The sequence below is a fragment of the Juglans regia genome, chromosome 12, assembly GCF_001411555.2.
Source record: "Juglans regia cultivar Chandler chromosome 12, Walnut 2.0, whole genome shotgun sequence".
Classification (NCBI taxonomy): domain Eukaryota; kingdom Viridiplantae; phylum Streptophyta; class Magnoliopsida; order Fagales; family Juglandaceae; genus Juglans; species Juglans regia.
The window spans coordinates 23,753,927-23,772,708 of NC_049912.1; the positions used below are offsets into that span (position 1 = coordinate 23,753,927).

General features: G+C 35.8%; 2 protein-coding genes across 6 annotated transcripts; one reads left to right on the forward strand and one right to left on the reverse strand.

The window, feature by feature from the left end:
• Positions 1-2,061: 2,061 nt before the first annotated feature.
• On the forward strand, positions 2,062-4,642 carry LOC108981387 (putative protein phosphatase 2C-like protein 44). Of its 4 annotated transcripts, none has more exons than XM_018952541.2 (6): positions 2,062-2,116; positions 2,207-2,254; positions 2,547-2,840; positions 3,120-3,381; positions 3,870-4,000; positions 4,075-4,642. In XM_018952541.2, the coding sequence occupies exons 2-6, from the start codon at positions 2,222-2,224 to the stop codon at positions 4,210-4,212; spliced, it is 858 nt and encodes a 285-aa protein (XP_018808086.1). In that variant the 5' UTR covers positions 2,062-2,116; positions 2,207-2,221; the 3' UTR covers positions 4,213-4,642. The 4 variants fall into 4 exon arrangements, with proteins under 4 accessions (XP_018808086.1, XP_035539243.1, XP_018808079.1 ...); XM_035683350.1 differs by having other exon boundaries at positions 2,065-2,116; positions 3,123-3,381; XM_018952534.2 differs by having other exon boundaries at positions 2,088-2,254.
• LOC108981367 (COP1-interacting protein 7-like) lies at positions 4,396-14,617 on the reverse strand. 2 transcript variants are annotated; one of them, XM_018952495.2, is made up of 14 exons: positions 14,153-14,617; positions 13,525-13,704; positions 12,872-12,992; positions 12,749-12,788; positions 12,362-12,414; positions 12,224-12,279; positions 11,572-11,724; positions 11,239-11,450; positions 8,950-10,541; positions 7,762-8,727; positions 6,790-7,198; positions 5,653-5,718; positions 5,446-5,536; positions 4,396-4,760 (listed from the first exon to the last, which is right to left on the reverse strand). In XM_018952495.2, exons 1-13 carry the CDS (start codon positions 14,209-14,211, stop codon positions 5,469-5,471), a joined length of 3,975 nt encoding a protein of 1,324 aa, XP_018808040.2. In that variant the 5' UTR covers positions 14,212-14,617; the 3' UTR covers positions 4,396-4,760; positions 5,446-5,468. The 2 variants fall into 2 exon arrangements, with proteins under 2 accessions (XP_018808040.2, XP_018808033.2); XM_018952488.2 differs by having other exon boundaries at positions 12,224-12,282.
• Between the last annotated feature and the right edge of the window lie 4,165 nt (positions 14,618-18,782).

Consider the following 18,782-nt stretch of genomic DNA (forward strand, 5'->3'; position numbering starts at 1 on the left):
TACAGTACTATCGGATAGAAAAGGTTGGACCGTTGGAGGCTTGTGCTCATTCTTTCACTTGCTTTATTTTTTTGTTAGATCCCCCCCCAATCTTGCGCCAGAAAAAATCTAATTGAATGCCTTTTTTCTCACATATTTAACACACCACTGAAAGGTTCATAATGATGCAAATCAATTTATTAACTTATAGGAGTTGGTTTAAGTGGTAAAAGCCTTGGACTTGGAGTTATGCTTCTCCCTAGGTCTAAAGTTTAAATTCTCTTTGATGCAAATAATCTCTAGGACAATTGTGAGACTTTTTCCTTGATTTATTCAAGGTGCACTTGCGAGAAATTTTTTATCGAGGAGGGTATGTGCACCTGTGAGATTAGTCGAGACGATATTTCTAGACATTTGGTGCCAATAAAAAAAGTTATTGGCCTTTTAATATATATATATATTTATAATTATGATGAGTCTCACAAAAAGTTGTGTTATAACATTTTGCAAGTAGTTAAATTCTTTGTTTGATGGGGTAATCCATATGCCACCCCACTATAAGTGATTCCTAACTTGCATTTAGGAAGTCCTTGAACTTTCCCGTTAATGCATGGTAGGTTTTCAAGTCAATGTATAGAGCATAAAAGTATTTAGTAACATAATTTGATCTAAAAAATAAATTTTAAAATTTAAATATTATAAATCATATCTTACCATTTAATTAATTTGAATAGTGTGCTCTACACGCCAACTTGAAGATAGAATAATTCATTAAAATCAAAATCTTGTTACTATTACTCCCTTCACATTTGATTTTGGAAAATTATATTTCTTGTTTTGTTTTCTCCAAGAGGGACGCTTAACTTGCATGTAATTTGAAAGTCACGGTAGAAGAGCTGTCAAAGAAAAATAAAAGTTGGGGGTCTAAGAGTCTTGCAGTTCTGCTTTCTAAGGTGTGCCAAACAAATGCTATTCCAACTGCGAGAATCAAGGTTTAGTCAATTTTTTTTTATCAACTTCACTAACACGTGCTGTAGACCCCGATGTACTTTGTACATACTTCAGTCAAACTTTGAAGTTTAACTGATTTCGATGAAGATATTCTAAACTTTTTAATATTCTAAATTCATTTTCCTAAAGTTTTAGTCTTTGTTTTCAATTTTAATGGTGATAATTTTAGTCAAATTAACTCTTGCTGCTTTAAAATTCACATGTTTATACTTTTTTTAATTCTTTTTATTATATTTTACACAATAAATTTTAATTTCAAATGAAAAAAAATACGAATTTAATGAAATCCCACCGCAAAATTTGAAAATAGTAATAGAAATTTAGTGAAGTCCACTTGATATATTTGTTTTTTTTTTTTTTAATTTTCATAGAATTGACGTCAAAGAAAATTATACGTAATTCGTAAATATTACGACTGCATGTAGAATTACTTTAATATTAAACTCACCTGAAAGGTTGTATACAGAATTGAATTCGCATAAAATTAATAAGATATGGGCTAAAACCAAGTTGGCATCCTCTGTCTACTGTACACCTGCTGGCTTAAATTCCAGACATGTAACGTAAATATGTATCCATGGACAACTTTATAGTTCCAATTTAAGTTTTGTTCATCTATCTCACCAAAACTTCCTTTATGGTTCTTCAAGCTATATTGATCCAATATTCATTAACCAACTATTGTTTGACTTTTTTTTTTCTTTGGATTAAATCTTGTTTAGACGGTGAGATGAGATGAGATGATTTTATATAAAAGTTGAATAAAATATTATTATTTTGAGATTTAAAAAAATTAAATTATTTATTATATTTTATGTAAGAATTTAAAAATTTATTGATAAAATAAGATAAGATAAAATCGTTTTTTAATCTAAATGGGCTTAAGAATCTTTACCAGGATTTTCTTTTCTTTTTACTGTTATTTTTACCCAATTTTCCATGATTATTTTTTATTCAGCTTTTATCTTGAAAGAGAAAGACTTGAGTTGTTGGAGAGAGAAGATCCGGTATATCTGCACAACAAAATTTTTAGTTATTTTTGTTTTAGGAAAGAGGAAAAAAAAAAAAAAAGTCAAAGACCATGGGCTAACTAAAAAAGCAGCAAACCTTGCTTCACCATTGTCAAGTAAGTTTCCCTGGTCTCCTCCCTCCATCTTCCGTTTCGTAATGAATCTACTTCAAGTTCCATATATTCAGTAAGGTTTTCCCATATCAGATTTCGGGGACAGTAATGGGACTGAAGGATCTTCATCTTAAGCTCAAGGTAAGCCTATAAGTTTCTGCTTTGCTTTTCTTCTTTCTTTTCCTCTTCTTTTTAAGACGATATACCATTTCATCAGCCTTTTTATCTTTGAGTTCTTGATCAATCAGAATGATTTAGATTTTTTTTGAGTCCTGGTTGAGATCTTACTGGGTTCATATGCCAAATGCAACGAGAAGAAGTTCACAGAACTTTTGAAATGAATGTAAAAGCTCAAAGAAACTGACCCTCGAGTCTCGAGAAGATGGTCATGAAGAGTTCTTTCGTTGGCTAACTTTTTTACGGATATGTTTAGGTATTCAGGCTGAAACGCTTTCTGATAGGAAATGGCTGGGGCAATAAAAGAGAGCTGGAGATTTCCAGGAGACCTTCATGGATGATACCAGTATCACACGGCTATTATGTCGTTGAGGATCAATCATTTAGATGTGGCTGGGACGAGTCCGACTATGACTCTGACTTTGTCGTGGTACAGAGAGAGCAAATTGAAGAGCTTGAGCTATGGTTTTTTGGAGTTTTCGATGCTCAAGTTGGCGATGGAGTTACCAAGTACATGCAATCCCATTTGTTTGACAAGAACCTAAAACAGGTAAGAAAGACTATATAATTCTATTCCTTTAAGCATACTTTCATGGAAACAAATTACAGATAGGAGTATAAAACGTGTTTTCAATAGAGAGTTGGTTGAAAAACAACACAAAAGGGCATTCCCAGGAATAGTCACGTTTGAAAAAGATAAACCAATTGGCCTAATTAGCTTATTCATAGCCCAGATTTTCAAAGCACAAGTTCTAGTACTATGTTGGCTCCTTCCCTTTTTGTATGTTCCCTTCTATCTTTATGATGCTATATTGTGCCTTGTTTTTAGCAGTCTCAGATAAGGAGAAAGAGCAAAGAGACAATGAGAAAGGCATACCTTAGTGCAAGAGCAAAGATCAGGGAGATGCAGAAAGCAGATGAGACAGGGAGAGCGGGTTCAGTATCTGTGTTGGTGACCAACGCAGAAAAGCTCGTGACAGCTTTCATGGGAGACTATAGAGCTGTTGTCTGCAGAGATGGTGTGGCTCATCAGATAAGAAACACAGGCCGGCATTTATCCAGAAGACATTGGTCTCGGAGACTCAAATCGGGTAGGCACTTTCCTAATTGGTACAACAGAGTCTTCTCAAGCAAAAGCAAATTGGTTTCTTTTTATCAAATGTTTGTTTTTTAAACCCAAGAACAGGAAGTAGTTTCATCACATTTTTTTAGAGAACTTTATATTGTGAATTTCTCAAGCACTGATCATTATTTTTAAATTAACTGGTTTGCCATCTCAACATTTTAACACCCTTATGGTATAGGGAATTTTAAAGGAAATATTCTTTTTATGAGCCATTATTCACTACCTCACACCCTATAAAAAACAGTATCACACCCTACGTAAAAAACAAAAAAAGCTATGATGTGAGGTGTGAAAGTGAATAATTGCTGATTCATAAAATTTCTCATTTCAAAGATATTATATATCTTTCAAAAGTTAAAGATTATGATGAAAAAATGTTATGTACAAGAGTCAAAACATTTTATCACCTTTGATGTACTATATGACTTAACACTGGTACATTTGTGCATAAAGTACGAATATTCGGATACAATTTGGGCAAAGCAAGTAAGCAATCCAAAGGCGGTTCTGAACTTCTTGTTGGCTCCGAAAGAATTGATTCCAGTACTGAGTTTGTCATCTTAGCAAGCACTGGCATATGGGAGGTACTATGCATTTACCAAAATGACTATTTCGAAAAAATCAAAGAAATTGAAATAGGATTGTGTTGTTTATACAGGTCATGAAGAACCAAGAGGCTGTGAATCTCATCAGGCACATGGAAGATGCACAAGAAGCCGCAGAGTGCTTGGCAAAGGAGGCTTTAACTAGAATGAGCAAAAGCAACATTTCTTGCTTGATCATTCGCTTTGACTAACAAGTTTCATTTTTCTTTCCTCACAACAGAAACCAGAAAAGTCTTTTACAGTGAATAGTTTCACTGCATCTTGTTTTACAGACAAGCTAGAGTTTTTTGGTGTAGTTCGAATGAAAGGGCACGGCATATGCTTTTATGCTTTATAGAATAACTGAGAAACGATAGGTAAAAAACACAATAGAATATCCTTTGGTTACTGCAAATGTTGATGCTCTCTTGATGTTTTTGGATGAGGCAATGATAGTGTATGACAGGCTTAACGGATCCAACCATTTTCACACCAGGAAAAAAAAAATACTCTCTAAAATCTTTCTAAGAAACTCCTGAAATTTTCAAGAAAATATTACATCACACCATAAGCACACCGCCCCCGATCCATTCAGAACCAAATACCTGTACTTTCTGACACAAACTCAAAAATTGAGATTTACACAATATTACAAGCTGATTTTAGCTCAGTCAGCGGATTCCGAAAACCTAATCTGATGCCCACATTCCGAAAACCTGAATAGTGGCTGATGAGAAGAATTTTTCTCCATAAATATTATCTGCAACAAGGTCATACATAATATCAGAGGCTATTCATATGTTGTGACATAAAGAAATTGGAAAAAAAAAAATTGAACCGGCTGAGGATTTAGGTATGACTCTTCATCATTACAATTCGACTTGGACATAATATTGTACTAATTAGCCATTCGTCATCAAGTGCTAACATGTAATAACGAGCATTTGCAGTCCCATTCAAGTGAACTCAAGGTTCATACTGCACTTACAAATTTCAACCAATGTATACGTGGAAAGTAAAAGAGTAATCTACAATTTATTGAGTACATGGCTAGTATGTAAAAAAGAGTAATCTATATTCAGTGGTGCCAAACCTAGCTCGTGTCATCCACTGTTGCATATATTCACAGATAGTAGGTCTGTGTGATACATGCAGATTAATGACTCATTTGCCAAGTCAGTTTCTAAGCCCGTTTTAGTAAAATCTGTAATGCTACAAAAATGTTTCAAACGAATTTATGCAAAGTTTACAGCTAATGTTGATTTAATCCATTTGACACAAGGAGACCCAGAATAATTCACCATTCAAATACTGGAACATGAAAGTGATGAACAAGGACCGTTTTAATGACAATGCAACAAGTAATTATGTTTATTCAAACTACCACAATGATATTTACAAAAACGCAACCAAAATATTGAATAAGAAACAAGTTGCTCCCTCACCTTCATAAGCATCATCCTCATTTTCATGTTGTCAGTTTCTTTTCACTAGTCTTGCCCCGGAAGGGCGATAACAAGGAGAAAGAGCGAGAAGCTGTAGGCAGACAAATAAAATCCTCAGCCTCATATCCAGACAGCAGTTAAAACTTGAGAGAAACAAAGAGGGAAATGGAGTTTGGCAAGTAAGTTTCTTGCATAGAAAACACCTACTTTTTTGCGAAGTAGATCCAGCTGTGGGAGTTTCATCTTGAGAGATCAAATTCTTCAATGTATGAACTGATGATGAAAAACGCAGTTAATAAATGACAGTCAACTTGTGTAGTAAAACACAATCTTATGATTAAAGCTCCCATTTGAGACCATCGTTAACATCAAGACTTGATCCTCAAACATTTTAAGTTGGAAATTCATATGCCCACTTTCATAATCTGAACAAATCATTCATTCTACTGGTCATAAGATTGGAAATTTTACTGAACATCGTTACAGAATCTGAGTTACTTAAAAGAGGAAAAAATGAAGGACTGACTGACTTATAATCTCAAGAGAAAAAGAAATGAATATTTATATTCATATATTGTTTTCTACCAAAATGAGTAATTCCTATGAACAATACTATAGAATGCTCTCAATGTAGGAACTGAGAACTTTTAGCGATTCAAAAGATGCATAATGATAATAAAAAAAATCAATAAAATCAACAGATTCGACATAGAAAAAACTTTAAAGAATTGAATTTTTTCTATCTAGAAAAGAAAAAGAAAACCTTGACACTTTCTTTGTGGTGTGATGGAGGAGGCAAGACTACAAGTTCAAGTTTTTTTTTTTTATTGGCACCGGGTGTCCAGAAACAACGTTCCGACTAATCCCGGGGGTGCACAAGCCCTCGGCAAGGAGTTTCCCGCAAGTGCACCTAGGGTAATTGAAGGAAAAAATCCCCCAGTCCGAGGGCCCCTAGAGATTGTTTGCACCCAAGGGGATTTGAATCTTAGACCTAGGGAGAGTATACCCCCAAACCCAAGGCCTTTACCACTTGAGCCAACCCCTAGGGGTCACAAGTTCAAGTTATCAATGAAAATCATTATAAACATCATGCCTATACAAAAACCTAACCAAGGTCCCCCAAATTACCAATTACTTCTGAGAATTACCACTGTGGATAGGTGTAAAATTCTTTTGATGAGAGAATCATCTATACAATTTGGATTCAGAGAAATTTGTCATTGTTTTGAAACTTACAAGTCACCATGATTTATTAGCCATAGTCAGTCGACTCCAAAGTCTGTCAATAATGCATTTTAAATTGTTCAACAAAGTGCAAGAGAGGGAAGAGTGCAAGCGTGTTACCTTCACTTGAGGAAACAAAGTTCAACCTAGAATCATCTACCTCAGAACCATTGACGCTGGCATTATCTGATTCGATGTTATGCTCCCCCGTAGCTGAGCTGTGATTTTTTCTTCCAAATTTCAACAGCCGTCTGAACCCTTTTGGCGAGTCCTTTACTTGAGGCTTCTCCAATGACTCTGGAATATTTTCCAGTCTCAAGTTTCTAGAATCAGATACAAGTGCTTTAACCGTCTCTGTGCCAGTAGTCACAATCTCTGAACTTGTTGGGGGAGCTCTGCCATATTCTGAATTCCTAGTACATGGATCTTCCGAAGAAGAAACACGAGCAAAGGGGGCTTGATATGGTTTTTCAGCCATACCAAGACTTAAAAGCTTTGGAGGTTCTTTGTCCGCATCAACTGTTGTGACCTAGCCTCAGAAGATGTTTAAAAAAGGAGCAAGAACAACAACAAAAAAAAAATCAGACTATAAAGATAAAAATCTCATCTATGCCAAAGTAGGGTAGCTGAAATATTTGTCATCCAACTCAGATATTATTACTATCGTTCATGCTGATGTGAAAGAAAGAAAGAAAGAAAGAAAAGGACGATTTAAAAAGAATACATCATAGAGAAATTTTGGGACTGAGACTGGTGATTATTACAAGGACAGATAATCAATTATAAGGCAATATGCTTATTATAATTTAACGATAAAACAAAAATTTCACCAAGCTATGCTAGTAATAGCTAACCACTGGTCTTAATATACATACATACATATCATACACAGCATAATATGTTGTATCCTCTAGCAAAGAGTGCAACAATCAAGAGAATATACATCATTGATCATACTTGTTAAAGGCTTTAGGTGCATGTTATGTTCATCACAGTTCCAAGGACCCAAAAAAAGTTTTTTTTTTCTCAATGAGCGAAACCGAAAATAGCTAACCCATGATCAAGGCCCTTTTTAATTCTGACCAGCCATACCTCAAAAGAAGTGTGTTGCTCATGTGATTGGTGTTCTGATGATTCCCCATCAATTCTATCCATCTTAAGTGGTGAAGCCGGAGAATGTATAACAGCATAATCTGACACCACCTCAACTTTCTTCCCTGTCCCAAAGTTATCATGCTGTGCCTTTTGTGCCTTCAAATTACCTTCCATTGCTTCTACTGTGGAAATGGAGGGCTTCTCACATTCTAGTATCAGAACAGTCTTTTCAATAACCAGGTTGTCGTCCCCATCACTGTGATGTGCAATATTTTCATGCTTCCTTTTCACTTCAGCACTTTCAGAAGTTATAGAAGACTTAATGCCATTAACCTTCTGTGTCATCTCTTTTGCTGCTGATTTGCTCCGAGAACCATCAGGTCCTTTGGATGTCCTCATGTTTAGTTCTGGAAGGGTTGAACTTGAAGCTTTGCTTCTATCATGGTTCGTAGTAGCAGATGCTTTCTTATTTTCAGGCACATCAGATATCTTCGTCTTTGATACTAGTTCAGCACTTCGTGACTTCATTGAAGAAATATGATGGCTGCTTACCATTTTAGGCTCTGATAATCTTCTAATCCGTGTCATTGATGCCTTAGAATCAGCTATAACACCACTGTTCTCTTTCTTTGGTTCAGGCAAGGAAGAGACTGAGTGGCTTAACCTGTTTCCATCTGAGTGATTTGCAGCACTTGCTCTGCTAGGTCTAAAGGCTTCTTGAGAATCACTGGATCCCACAGGAGCAGTTCTGATGGAGGAGCCTTTTAGAGACGAAGATGATCCTGGCTCTGAATTGCTGAGCTTTGATCCTTTGTGAGAGCTTGGGGAAACTTTTGTTGGCAATTGTTTCTTGGTTTGATGTGACATAAGTGGTGACTTAGCTGCGATGGAACCCCCTCTAGCAGCAATTCTTTTCTGTCTCTCTATTTTTAAAGCTTCTAGTCGTTTCATCTCTTCTTCTTCCTGAAAACAGAAAACGCAAAAATAAGAATCTCTGTTCAATAAGCCAGGTAGGTAAGCTGGTAAAAGAAGGGAAAAGTCATCTCTGAATAGATGATGTAACAAGTAAACAAAACTGAATGGATGGGTTGTGGCCAAGATCACCGAGTGTAGTTTTTGTGTGAAGATAAGCACCCCCACCCCAAGCTTCTACCCCAAGGAAAAGTACAATGATGAACAAAATACCTTCTCTCTCTTCATTTTCTGGAGATCAGCTTTGAAGGCTCTTAGCCTCTCTGCACGTGCTCGTGCTTCATCCAAAGGACTCAACTTTGAAGGCTTCCCTTTCCATATTGGCCCTGAAGTCTTCTTTTTATCTAAATTATCTGGTGTAAGCCTTGATTTCCGGTCCTTGTCTGACTTTTTAGACCCCTGCTTGATATCTACCTCCATATTTTTGTTATCTATTGGAGCACCGTCTTCAGCACGAATCTGCATTTCATAATCTAAAGCAGGGTCATAACCAATTGACTCCCTTTCTCTACCACGTTCAGGTATCAAACTCAATTCATCTGGCTCGTAATTGACTTGGCTCCCAACTCTATTAGACAAATTTTCTGACAACTGAGATGCAGATTGAAATTCAGAATCCATGTCAATAGCAGTTCTTTCATTGTTTCCAATTCGATCCAGTGAATTTTCCCTTAGTGCAACAATGTAAGAATCATCATCCATTTCATGTGATGATATCCTATCCAAGTTATTGGTTACACGATCAAATCCATTTACAAGTGGATCTGAGGAAGAATTGGTATAACCTGACTGGCTTTCTCGCCTATGTATCAAAAAATCATCATTGCCAGTTCTCCTATAGCCTCCTCGTTTTCCATCTATTTCTGCAGACTGTACATCCATAGACCCTCTACCATAACCAGATCGACCATCTCTTCTAGAAGTCAACAGTTCATCATTTAATGCCTGGGGCTTGTAGGTCACGTTTCCACTAATTTTATGCATATCTATCATGCTATCTTCTTGCGTCTCGCCCTTTTCTTGCCCACTAAAAACTAAAGGATCATCACCTAAAGTATTTTGCCGCCTTTTCACTTGAGCTTCCTTTTCCATCGCAAACATTCCTTGGTCAACTGCACGTCTGTCCTCATCCGCATCTCTCAGTAAATAGCTTTGAAATGCTTGCCAGTGTCCACCATCTACATCCTTACCATGAGCTAGTTCTTCCTCGTCAGATGACTTCAATTTATTCATGGATTTTGTATGGCTACCTTTTCTCTTGGAAGATCTCTGAGAGTCCATATGCTTTGATTCAAGAGTACTGGCTGCTAAACCTCCACCTTCTTCATCCGTTTCAGAGTCAGAAGCTGATTGTGATTCACCGTCAGAAGAGTTCTGCCTCTTTGAGGTGATGTAATTGATGTTCCGAATGACAACCATGCCTGATTGCTTTTTACCTGATCGACTAGCCTTCTTTTGTGAGTCTCGAGTTTGTGAAGCTCCATCCTGCGATCTAGTTTTTGAAGCATCCGTCTGCCAAGTTTCTAATTCAGTATTGCCATCCCTATTATCCATAGAATGCCTTCTGTGTCCCATTCTTGGATCAGCATGTTCTGGCATTGATGGATATGGTGGCTGAAAAAATGGGCTGTTTACTGGATAATTCTGATAGTATGGCATGCCTTGCATGGGGTATGCTTGATAGACTGGAGGAGCACCAGGAGGAGAATGAACAGGCCAGGGAGGGAACATATGATGCGGAAACTGTCCTTGAAAATATTCTTGATGGCCTAATGGTGTTTTGTGATCCACAGGAGACTTGTCATCTAGGAAAGAAATAGAAAGTTTTCCAGCTGAAAATTATATATAAAGTAGTACACAGAAATCCACATCTAGGATAGAGGAAAATTATCAAAAGAAATCCATGCAATCAATCGGCATCTTTCAGGAACTAAAATTCGTAGCATAGTCATTAGTCTCAAGGTACTATGTCAATATTATCAATTGAATTTAACACCAATACCAGTGTCAGTCATGATTCTTGTTTTTTTTATTCTTTCCTTTTTTTTTGAGATTTTTGGGATTGCACCAGAGAGTGTATAGTTCCCCATGAATCTTTCACTATGCCACCAAGCCATCAGCCCAGAAGTTAGCCAACTTAAGGGTTCACTGTTTCATTTAATAATTGAGACAAAGGATAAAGTTTTAGTGCCATTCATCTCCTCCATGTGAATGTTACAAGAAACTCTCTCTATCTTCCAAACAAGAATACGAGTACACCATATTTTAAAGTCTGTGGAAAAAAAGATTGAACAGATCCTTTTGTAGTTGCAAGTTGAACATCATCATGTAAACACATTCATCTATCCGATGAAATACAACTGAAACCTTTCTCTATTTTCAGAAATAAACAGTATAGTTAAACAGTGCAAGAAAACATTAAAAAATGGGGATTCATCATAATGGTAATGATAATGACATTATACATCTATAAAGGGTACCTCTCATGCCATGAGCATATACCTGCACTTGTGGCACTACTTGCTTTCCCATTATTTTCTAAAACCAACTCATATTCTTTCTGCTTGTTGTCCACGTTTGCAAGCATAATGCCTGATGTATTCATGGCAGAGAAGTCTGATTGGTTAGACATTGCTTCAGTGGCTGCAACTTCAACCCACTGACCAGTTTCATGCTTTCTTCTCCATAACTCCATAAATTTTGTACATGCATCCCTGTTACAGTAGTAAATCGACACCATTAAGAAAAAAAAAGATTGCAAGATATAAATATTATGAAATCTCTACCCCAACAAAATTGTACAAAATGATGGTTCCTGAAAGGCAAGCTGCTTACATTAAACGTGAGGCTCCAAAGCATCCAGCAAATGATAGCAATGGTGACATGCGATCAATGTCAAAACCGGCAGCTACAGCACGTGCAAAGGCCATGCCTTGCTCTTTCTGTAGCACAGTTTTGCGTGTCTCCAGAACTTTCAAAAGTTGAACTCTAATACAAACCCAACAAACATGAGATTAATGGTCATAAAAATGTCATCACTACGGGAAAAAAAAAAAAGAAACATATTGAGATCTTGGTATTAGACATATTGACAATGATGGACGAATGAGAGTCCATGGCATACTTATGCAGAATTTTCTAAGCATCTCATCGGCCTGTTAGGAATCAGTGTGAAAATAAACAGCATACATTTGAAGAAATGGAATGTCATTGATAAAGGATGTAATTAAACTTTTCTTCAGCTTTAAGAGTAAATATGATCACATTTACACGCATTTATGATGTCTATGATTTCAACACATACAGAGACTTGCAAGAAACTAAAAGAATTAAAATGTCATCAAATGATATGAAGTTTGAAACGATTAGAGGAACCCATATACAACCCTAAATAAGCAGTTTAGTCTCTCTGATAATTCTGACACTCATAGCAGGAATGGTGAGAGAGTTCTAAGTGATCACAGGACAAATAAGCAAGAAAATATACTTGGAATTTCCCTCCTGTGTGGTGGATCCATTCGCTTCAGGTGGATTTACTGCAGGCTGCTGGGTACCAAAAGAAACACAATTTAAAAAATTGGTCAAAATGTTGATTGAACTACAGGGTGCTCAAAAGCTGACTCACTTTGTAAAGGACAATTGCTTTCTCCTCATCAGTATCAAGCACAGGCCTGCTACCTATTCAATATGATGTGGTGTCAACGTATCAGTACAAAACTCATTAAAATTGTGAATGATGTCTCATCTGTTATTAGAATACTGGAAAAATAAAGCTGCAGAGAAGAACCTAAGATGACACTTGAGTAAGCACAACTTCTCCGTATGAAGCATTGTATAACAATATAGATACAATTGGGGATAGTAATAAATAACACAACCCCCTTTCCCTTACTAACACCCCCCCCCCCCCAAAAAAAAAAGAAAGAAATGAAACAACAAATGAAGGTACACGGTGATGCCAAAAAAGAGATTCATAACATCAAACAACACAACCATTAGTGCAACACAGTACCTTCAGTGATTTCTACAGGTTTAGCTTGATAATCTTCTACCTGCCACGCAGAAAACACCTAAAATGGACCTTTCTTTCATAACAGGACACTAATATAATAAAAAGCTGATAGAATTCACTAACAGTATTCAGTCCCATATCACTGTTGCCCTGAATCACAATTGCCTCCTCGATTTGTAAGATCTCTGACTCAAGAGTGTAGACCCTTTCCAAGACCTCTGGAGTGCTCACAAAACGAACAAACCTATAGAAACCATCACACTTAGTCTAACAAGCAAGTCTGCGTAAAATGTATTAATGCAGCACAAATTATCCTATACAAGCTCAACGTGAAGAGCAACCTCAACAGTCACAAGGCACAAAATCAGTATAAATATAATTATGTGTGTAACCAATAAGACATGGTTTGGCTGGCTATACGGAAGCACATCCCTTTTTCGTTAAGGGGGGAAAAACATGAGTATTGCATTTAAAAGAAAAGGAAGGTACTCCCAGAATAAAATTCAAACTCTTCTGTACCAGGCATATTAAGTTTAGAGAAATAATAGTTGTAGTCGTGAATGTACAAGCGCCGAACAATCACTTTAAAAAAAGTGAATAAATACAGAACCTAAATAAAAAAAATAAAAAAAATTAATTAATAGAACCCACTCTTTTTCAAAGCGACTGTACAGCGCTTGCGAACTCCACGACTGTATTTGACATTACTCTTAATTTTAACCACAAGTTCCTGAACAGATCATAATTAAGCAATATACAAACTTTCAAGTAAACACCTTTCGATCGTGTCCTTAGTGAACCATGAGTCGTCACAAGTAGACTCCGGCTCTAGAACAATCGAGTAACCTCCCTTGTCCATCTGCTCTTGCGCAGTCTTCAAGTGGGCAAGAAATGGATTCAGCAAACCTGAAGCTATTTTTTCTTCCTTCCCATTTGCAGATATAATCAAATCACACCTGAGAAAAATCCGAAATTAGATTGCTCCGGTAGAGTTGCCAACTTTCCAAGGAAACTTTCACATAGCTTCCCCGCAGTTCTACCAAAGTTGCAATCAAGTCTTAGAGAAACTAATAGTAACGACCACCCATAGAGTAAGTAAGCTCTAACATGTAAATATCTCTAAAATTAATTCACAAAGAAAAAATATACAAATAATTGCCATGATATATACGCTTGCAAATATGTACAACACGGCGATTAAGATAGCTTGAGAAACAAGCAAATTTCCGAGGGAGTGATAATAATTTAACTAAAAACTCGGCCGTTTGACTAATCCAAATCTTGTTTCAAAATGTTAAAACAAACTGAAAGGAACCCATACAAGCACTATACGCCATTGATTAAAAAAGATTACCTTTTTATTCATCACAAACCAAAATAAGAAAAAGAAAAGGAAAAAAGAACCTGGTTCGAGTGGGCGTGAGCTGAAACACAGCCGAGTCGAGCAGAGTAGAAGACTTCATTTTTGAGAGGGGACAAAAAGAGAAACGGTGAGGGAAGCTGTGACTGAACAGATCCTGGTCTCAGAGAACAATCAAACGGAGAAAGTAGGATCAGAGAAGTTCGAAAATTCGTGAAAAAAGGCGGATTTGTCACTCTCTACGATTGATGAATAATTTATGCTTGCAAACGGCGAGTTCCTTTTACCCTTTTTACAGCTCAAAGGAAAACTTTCCTGCAGAACAAAAAGAGGAAAGCCATCGCTCTGAAAGATGAGCTTTCAATGGCAACCGGAGATAAAGATTGGAAGAGAGTGTCTTTAGAAAGGGTGGGAACAAAAACATTGAGAATTGGAAAAATAAAAGGATCTGTAAGATAGTTTGTCATTGGATGCCATTGCCAAGCAGAGACAGTGAACTTTTGCTGACTTTTACAAAATATAAATCGAATTCAGCGGCGTTGAATTTCACCTTGGAGTTAAGAGTGGTGCGTTGGATACACTACGGGAAAAGAGTGAAGGGCAGAGTGGTAAATCGAGAGTGAAGGTGACGACAGCATAGGAAACGCTGTAGTGCAACGGACAAAAATATCATTACCGTTGTGAACTTGTGTGTCGGTCCGGACAACGATGTCCAGTTTTTTACCTCCGTTACCAAAACACCTCCCTCCCAAAATATTTACTATTTTAGTGCCTTTGAAAAACAAGCAATTATAATCATTTAAATAGACTTGCTGATAAAACAATTAATATATATATATAAATATAACAAGAAGCCGATAAATAAAAGAGGAAAAAAAAATATCATTTTTTTTATATTTTTTATTACTTTATACTTGTAAATATCATTTTTTTTATTACTTTATATAAAAGACTCTTAACAGAAAAAAATAGGGGACCAAAAGAACAAAAGGTTGAAGGAAAAAAATGGAGGTTGGGCTTAGAATTGGTTGAGGTAATCGAACCGGCCCATGTCTTGAGGTTGGAGAACACATTGTATATGCATACAAGCTTTGCATGATCTTAATAGATATAAATATAAACAAATAAAACAGCTCTTATATATATATATATATATATTTATATATATATATATATGAAACTGTGTATAATAGTGATTTGATTGGCATATTTTTGTGGTTCCATTCAAATACTTTAGAAAGGGAATCAAAATATATAGTCATATTGCTATATATCCAAAAACAAAGAGGCATGCCCCACGTACAGCATATATATATATATATATATATATATATATATTGACTTCAACAGATAATTATATCTATCATCTTAGTATTTTTTTCTCCTAATAAAAAAGAATTTATTTATAATTTATGGAGGCACCTAATTCTCGTGGAGATTTTTTAAAAGAGATTAGGCTCACATATAAAACAAACGTTACAGCTCTATCTTAATTTCCAATTATCTACACAAAATCTGTGGAGACTACTCGTTATTAAGGGTGTGCATTAGAATCGAATTTTTTTCAAACTTGAAATCTGAAAATTTGGGTGAATCTAGACGAGTAAAATATTCTCGGATACAGTTATGAATACCGGTTATAGACCTAGATATTTGTATCCGCTTTCATTTTTTTAAAAAAATTCTAACTATGGACAAAACTCCTAGCCCTCAACTTTGAGTTTGGCCTGCCCATTTTCCCAACTCTCTCTCTCTCTCTCATTTTGAATCTGAGTTTGTGGTTTAGTTTTATATAAGCCCTAAGATTTCATTCATCCAGGACATAGTGGTTTGGTTTTGTGGTTTCTAGATACCCAAATCCGTATCTGGATGCATACCCTTACTAGGTTATTAATTTTTCACTAAGATTTTCTCTTGAGAGAAGTAGTCCCCATCTTCAATATCCTTCTTATGAATTAATTTCACTTTTGAAAGTTGTATTATTATTATTGATTGCATATGATATATCGCTAAAATGAGTAATGTGCGCTAGGAATAAGTCTTAGCTCTTTTGTTTTCGGAGATGAGATGAGATTAAAGTTAAAAAGTTGAATAAAATATTGTTAGAGTATATTTTTTAATATTATTTTTGTTTTGGAATTTGAAAAAGTTGAATTGTTTATTTTATAATTTTGTATTGGAAGTTGGAAAAGTTGTAATGATTAGATGAGATGAGATGTTTTCTCAAAACAAACGAGACTTAATTGCTCCGATAGAATTGCCAACTTTCCAAGGAAACTTTCACATCACTTCCCCGCAGTTTTACCAGAGTTGCAAGAAAGTCTTAGATAAACTAATAGTAACAGGAGTAAGTAAGCTCTAACATGTTAATATCTCTAAAACTGTTAGGTACAAATTTTAAATAAATAAGTTTCATACAAGTTCTTTATAAAAAAGTGAATCTCACTAGTAAAGAATAATTTTTTTTACACTTTTTTAGGTAGAGTCTATTTTTTTACCAAATGTAATTTACATAGAGTTTGTCTATTTGAAACTTGTATAAATTATTTTTCTATATATTATATATACAGTTATGTACTTGATCATCAATGATAAATAATGTAAAATTTAACATTTGTGTATTTATTTATTGATCTATTATTATAGATCATATATAGAGTTTCATGTACAAGAGTTGTAATGAATCCTAACTTTAAAGTTACTGCCACAAATTGTTACATCGGCTGCAAATGGAGACTCCGGCCAGCTAGCTTCTCTTTGAAATTAATTGTCTCGCTTTTTATTATTGTTGAAGCTTCTGACGAAAGATATACTTTGGCCGTGGTGACAATGGCAAGCTTCAAGCATTCAATTATTCGTGTTTTTTTTTTAATTTTATTATTTGATTTTATTTTTTAAGTTTACATGGTACTCAATATCATCGAGAAAAGAATATTAAGAGATAATAAAGAGAAGTACTGAAGATAGAGGTATTATTAATTAAGATTTTTGACGAGATCTGAACTGTGCATTGTATTGTATTGATTGTAACCGCGGACTTAATTTTGTCGAGTCTTTTTACCCATTTTTATTCATTAAAAGGAAAAGTTTAGTGAGATCCATTTGTTTAATTAAGGTATTCACGTGAACAATACAGATTCCAGCACAACACAGTTCGCTTTTCCCTCTCTTTTTATATATTGGCTAGCTATGGTCATTACTTGACGCAATCATGTCTTTTAATTTAAATTTCAGAATAATGATAGAGACATATATAATATATATGCAAATATTATAAAATGAAATTAACAAATAAATTAACAATAATATAATACCACTGAAAAACTCACTATTATTTAATTAATATGAAAATGATATAATTATGCCTAATTAAGTTCTTCATGCAATTAAAGTCGATCGTCATGCATGGATGGGCTCTGATCATTATTTCATACATAAGTTCTAAAGCTTCAAGTCCAAATCCAGCTCGTTTGAGCCAGATATTGCATTGTTGTCGTCCTCCTTGATCTCAATAACTTCAACCATTGCCATGATAGGGTGATCCAACTGATTAAGATACGGCCTGGTGGGATCACTCGGAGGCTCTTCCGCCGCAATATTAGTCGTTTGCGCTTGCGGAGCATGAGCAGCAGGTACAAACCGTACTGGCGGAAGGGAGATGTCGTCAATGTTCCTCGCCATCGGAGAAACTTGAAGTGGAGGCCGGAATGGCCGCGCAGCAACAATCCGGTTGTTGATCATGTATCTTTCCTGGGCGGGGGGTGCCGAGGGACGTTGCACCGGTAATGGCCGTGGCCGTAACCTGTCAACGAAAAATGGACGAGTTCCTCGAGATGGGATTGGGAAACTAGTAGCAAAGTAATTGGGCATGAAAGAATTGACGAATAGATTATCTCTTTGGGAGGGCAAGCGGTTTGTAATTATATGCTGCAGCGCCCTTCTTGAGGCAGCTGAGTCTTCCACCATGTGAGACTCGATGTGATTTATGAGGGCTCGGGTGCTCACAAAAACATGGTTACAGAGTCGACATGCAATATTCTGTGTTGGAATATTATAAGGCCGTTGTCGACGTCCGAGGTTGGACCCATGCATGTTTCTATGCCTCATGTTCCAGCCATACTCGGCCATGGATGCCTGCAGGCTAGGGAGGAGCAACCTCAGACAATATTGAAAGAGTTTATAAGGACTGATCAGGATGTTTTGATTTCCAAAACTTGGATTCTGATTACTGGATCATGAGTACGAGGACAATATTGAAGGATATGGGTGGGTCATACATTGAGGGCTAAGATGATCAATTTATAGGTAGTTTGGGTTTCATGGCCATTTTCTGTTTATTGATATGGGATATGCAATAGAAAGCAACTTATTTATTGTTGCAATAATGATATTCCTCAGCATAATTTTGACTCATTAAGTTCTTGTCATGGTAAAGCAATGGCGTGAAACCAAAAATGGAAGGGAATTGAATGCATGAGCGTGCATTTAGAATGGATGATAGTGTTTTGATTCAAGAATCTATGGGCAAGACTAGAGATTGGTTTTTCTAGATGGGGGCATTAAATAGAGTTAATATATAGTGGTTATTCAAGCTAATTAATTTCAATTCAAACCTTTTTATCTGATCTGTGATTTTTCTTTTTGTTCATTTTTGGTAATACAATTAATGTTTTT

Coding starts and splice junctions, on each gene's coding strand:
- LOC108981387 (XM_018952541.2), top strand. CDS start 2,222: ATGGGACTGAAGGATCTTCATCTTAAGCTCAAG. Junction 3,382..3,869: donor GTCTCGGAGACTCAAATCGG/GTAGGCACTTTC, acceptor TTGTGCATAAAG/TACGAATATTCGGATACAAT. Junction 4,001..4,074: donor CAAGCACTGGCATATGGGAG/GTACTATGCATT, acceptor TTGTTTATACAG/GTCATGAAGAACCAAGAGGC.
- LOC108981367 (XM_018952488.2), bottom strand. CDS start 14,211: ATGAAGTCTTCTACTCTGCTCGACTCGGCTGTGTTTCAGCTCACGCCC. Junction 13,705..14,152: donor CTCACGCCCACTCGAACCAG/GTTCTTTTTTCC, acceptor GATTTTTCTCAG/GTGTGATTTGATTATATCTG. Junction 7,199..7,761: donor AGCAACACACTTCTTTTGAG/GTATGGCTGGTC, acceptor TTCTGAGGCTAG/GTCACAACAGTTGATGCGGA.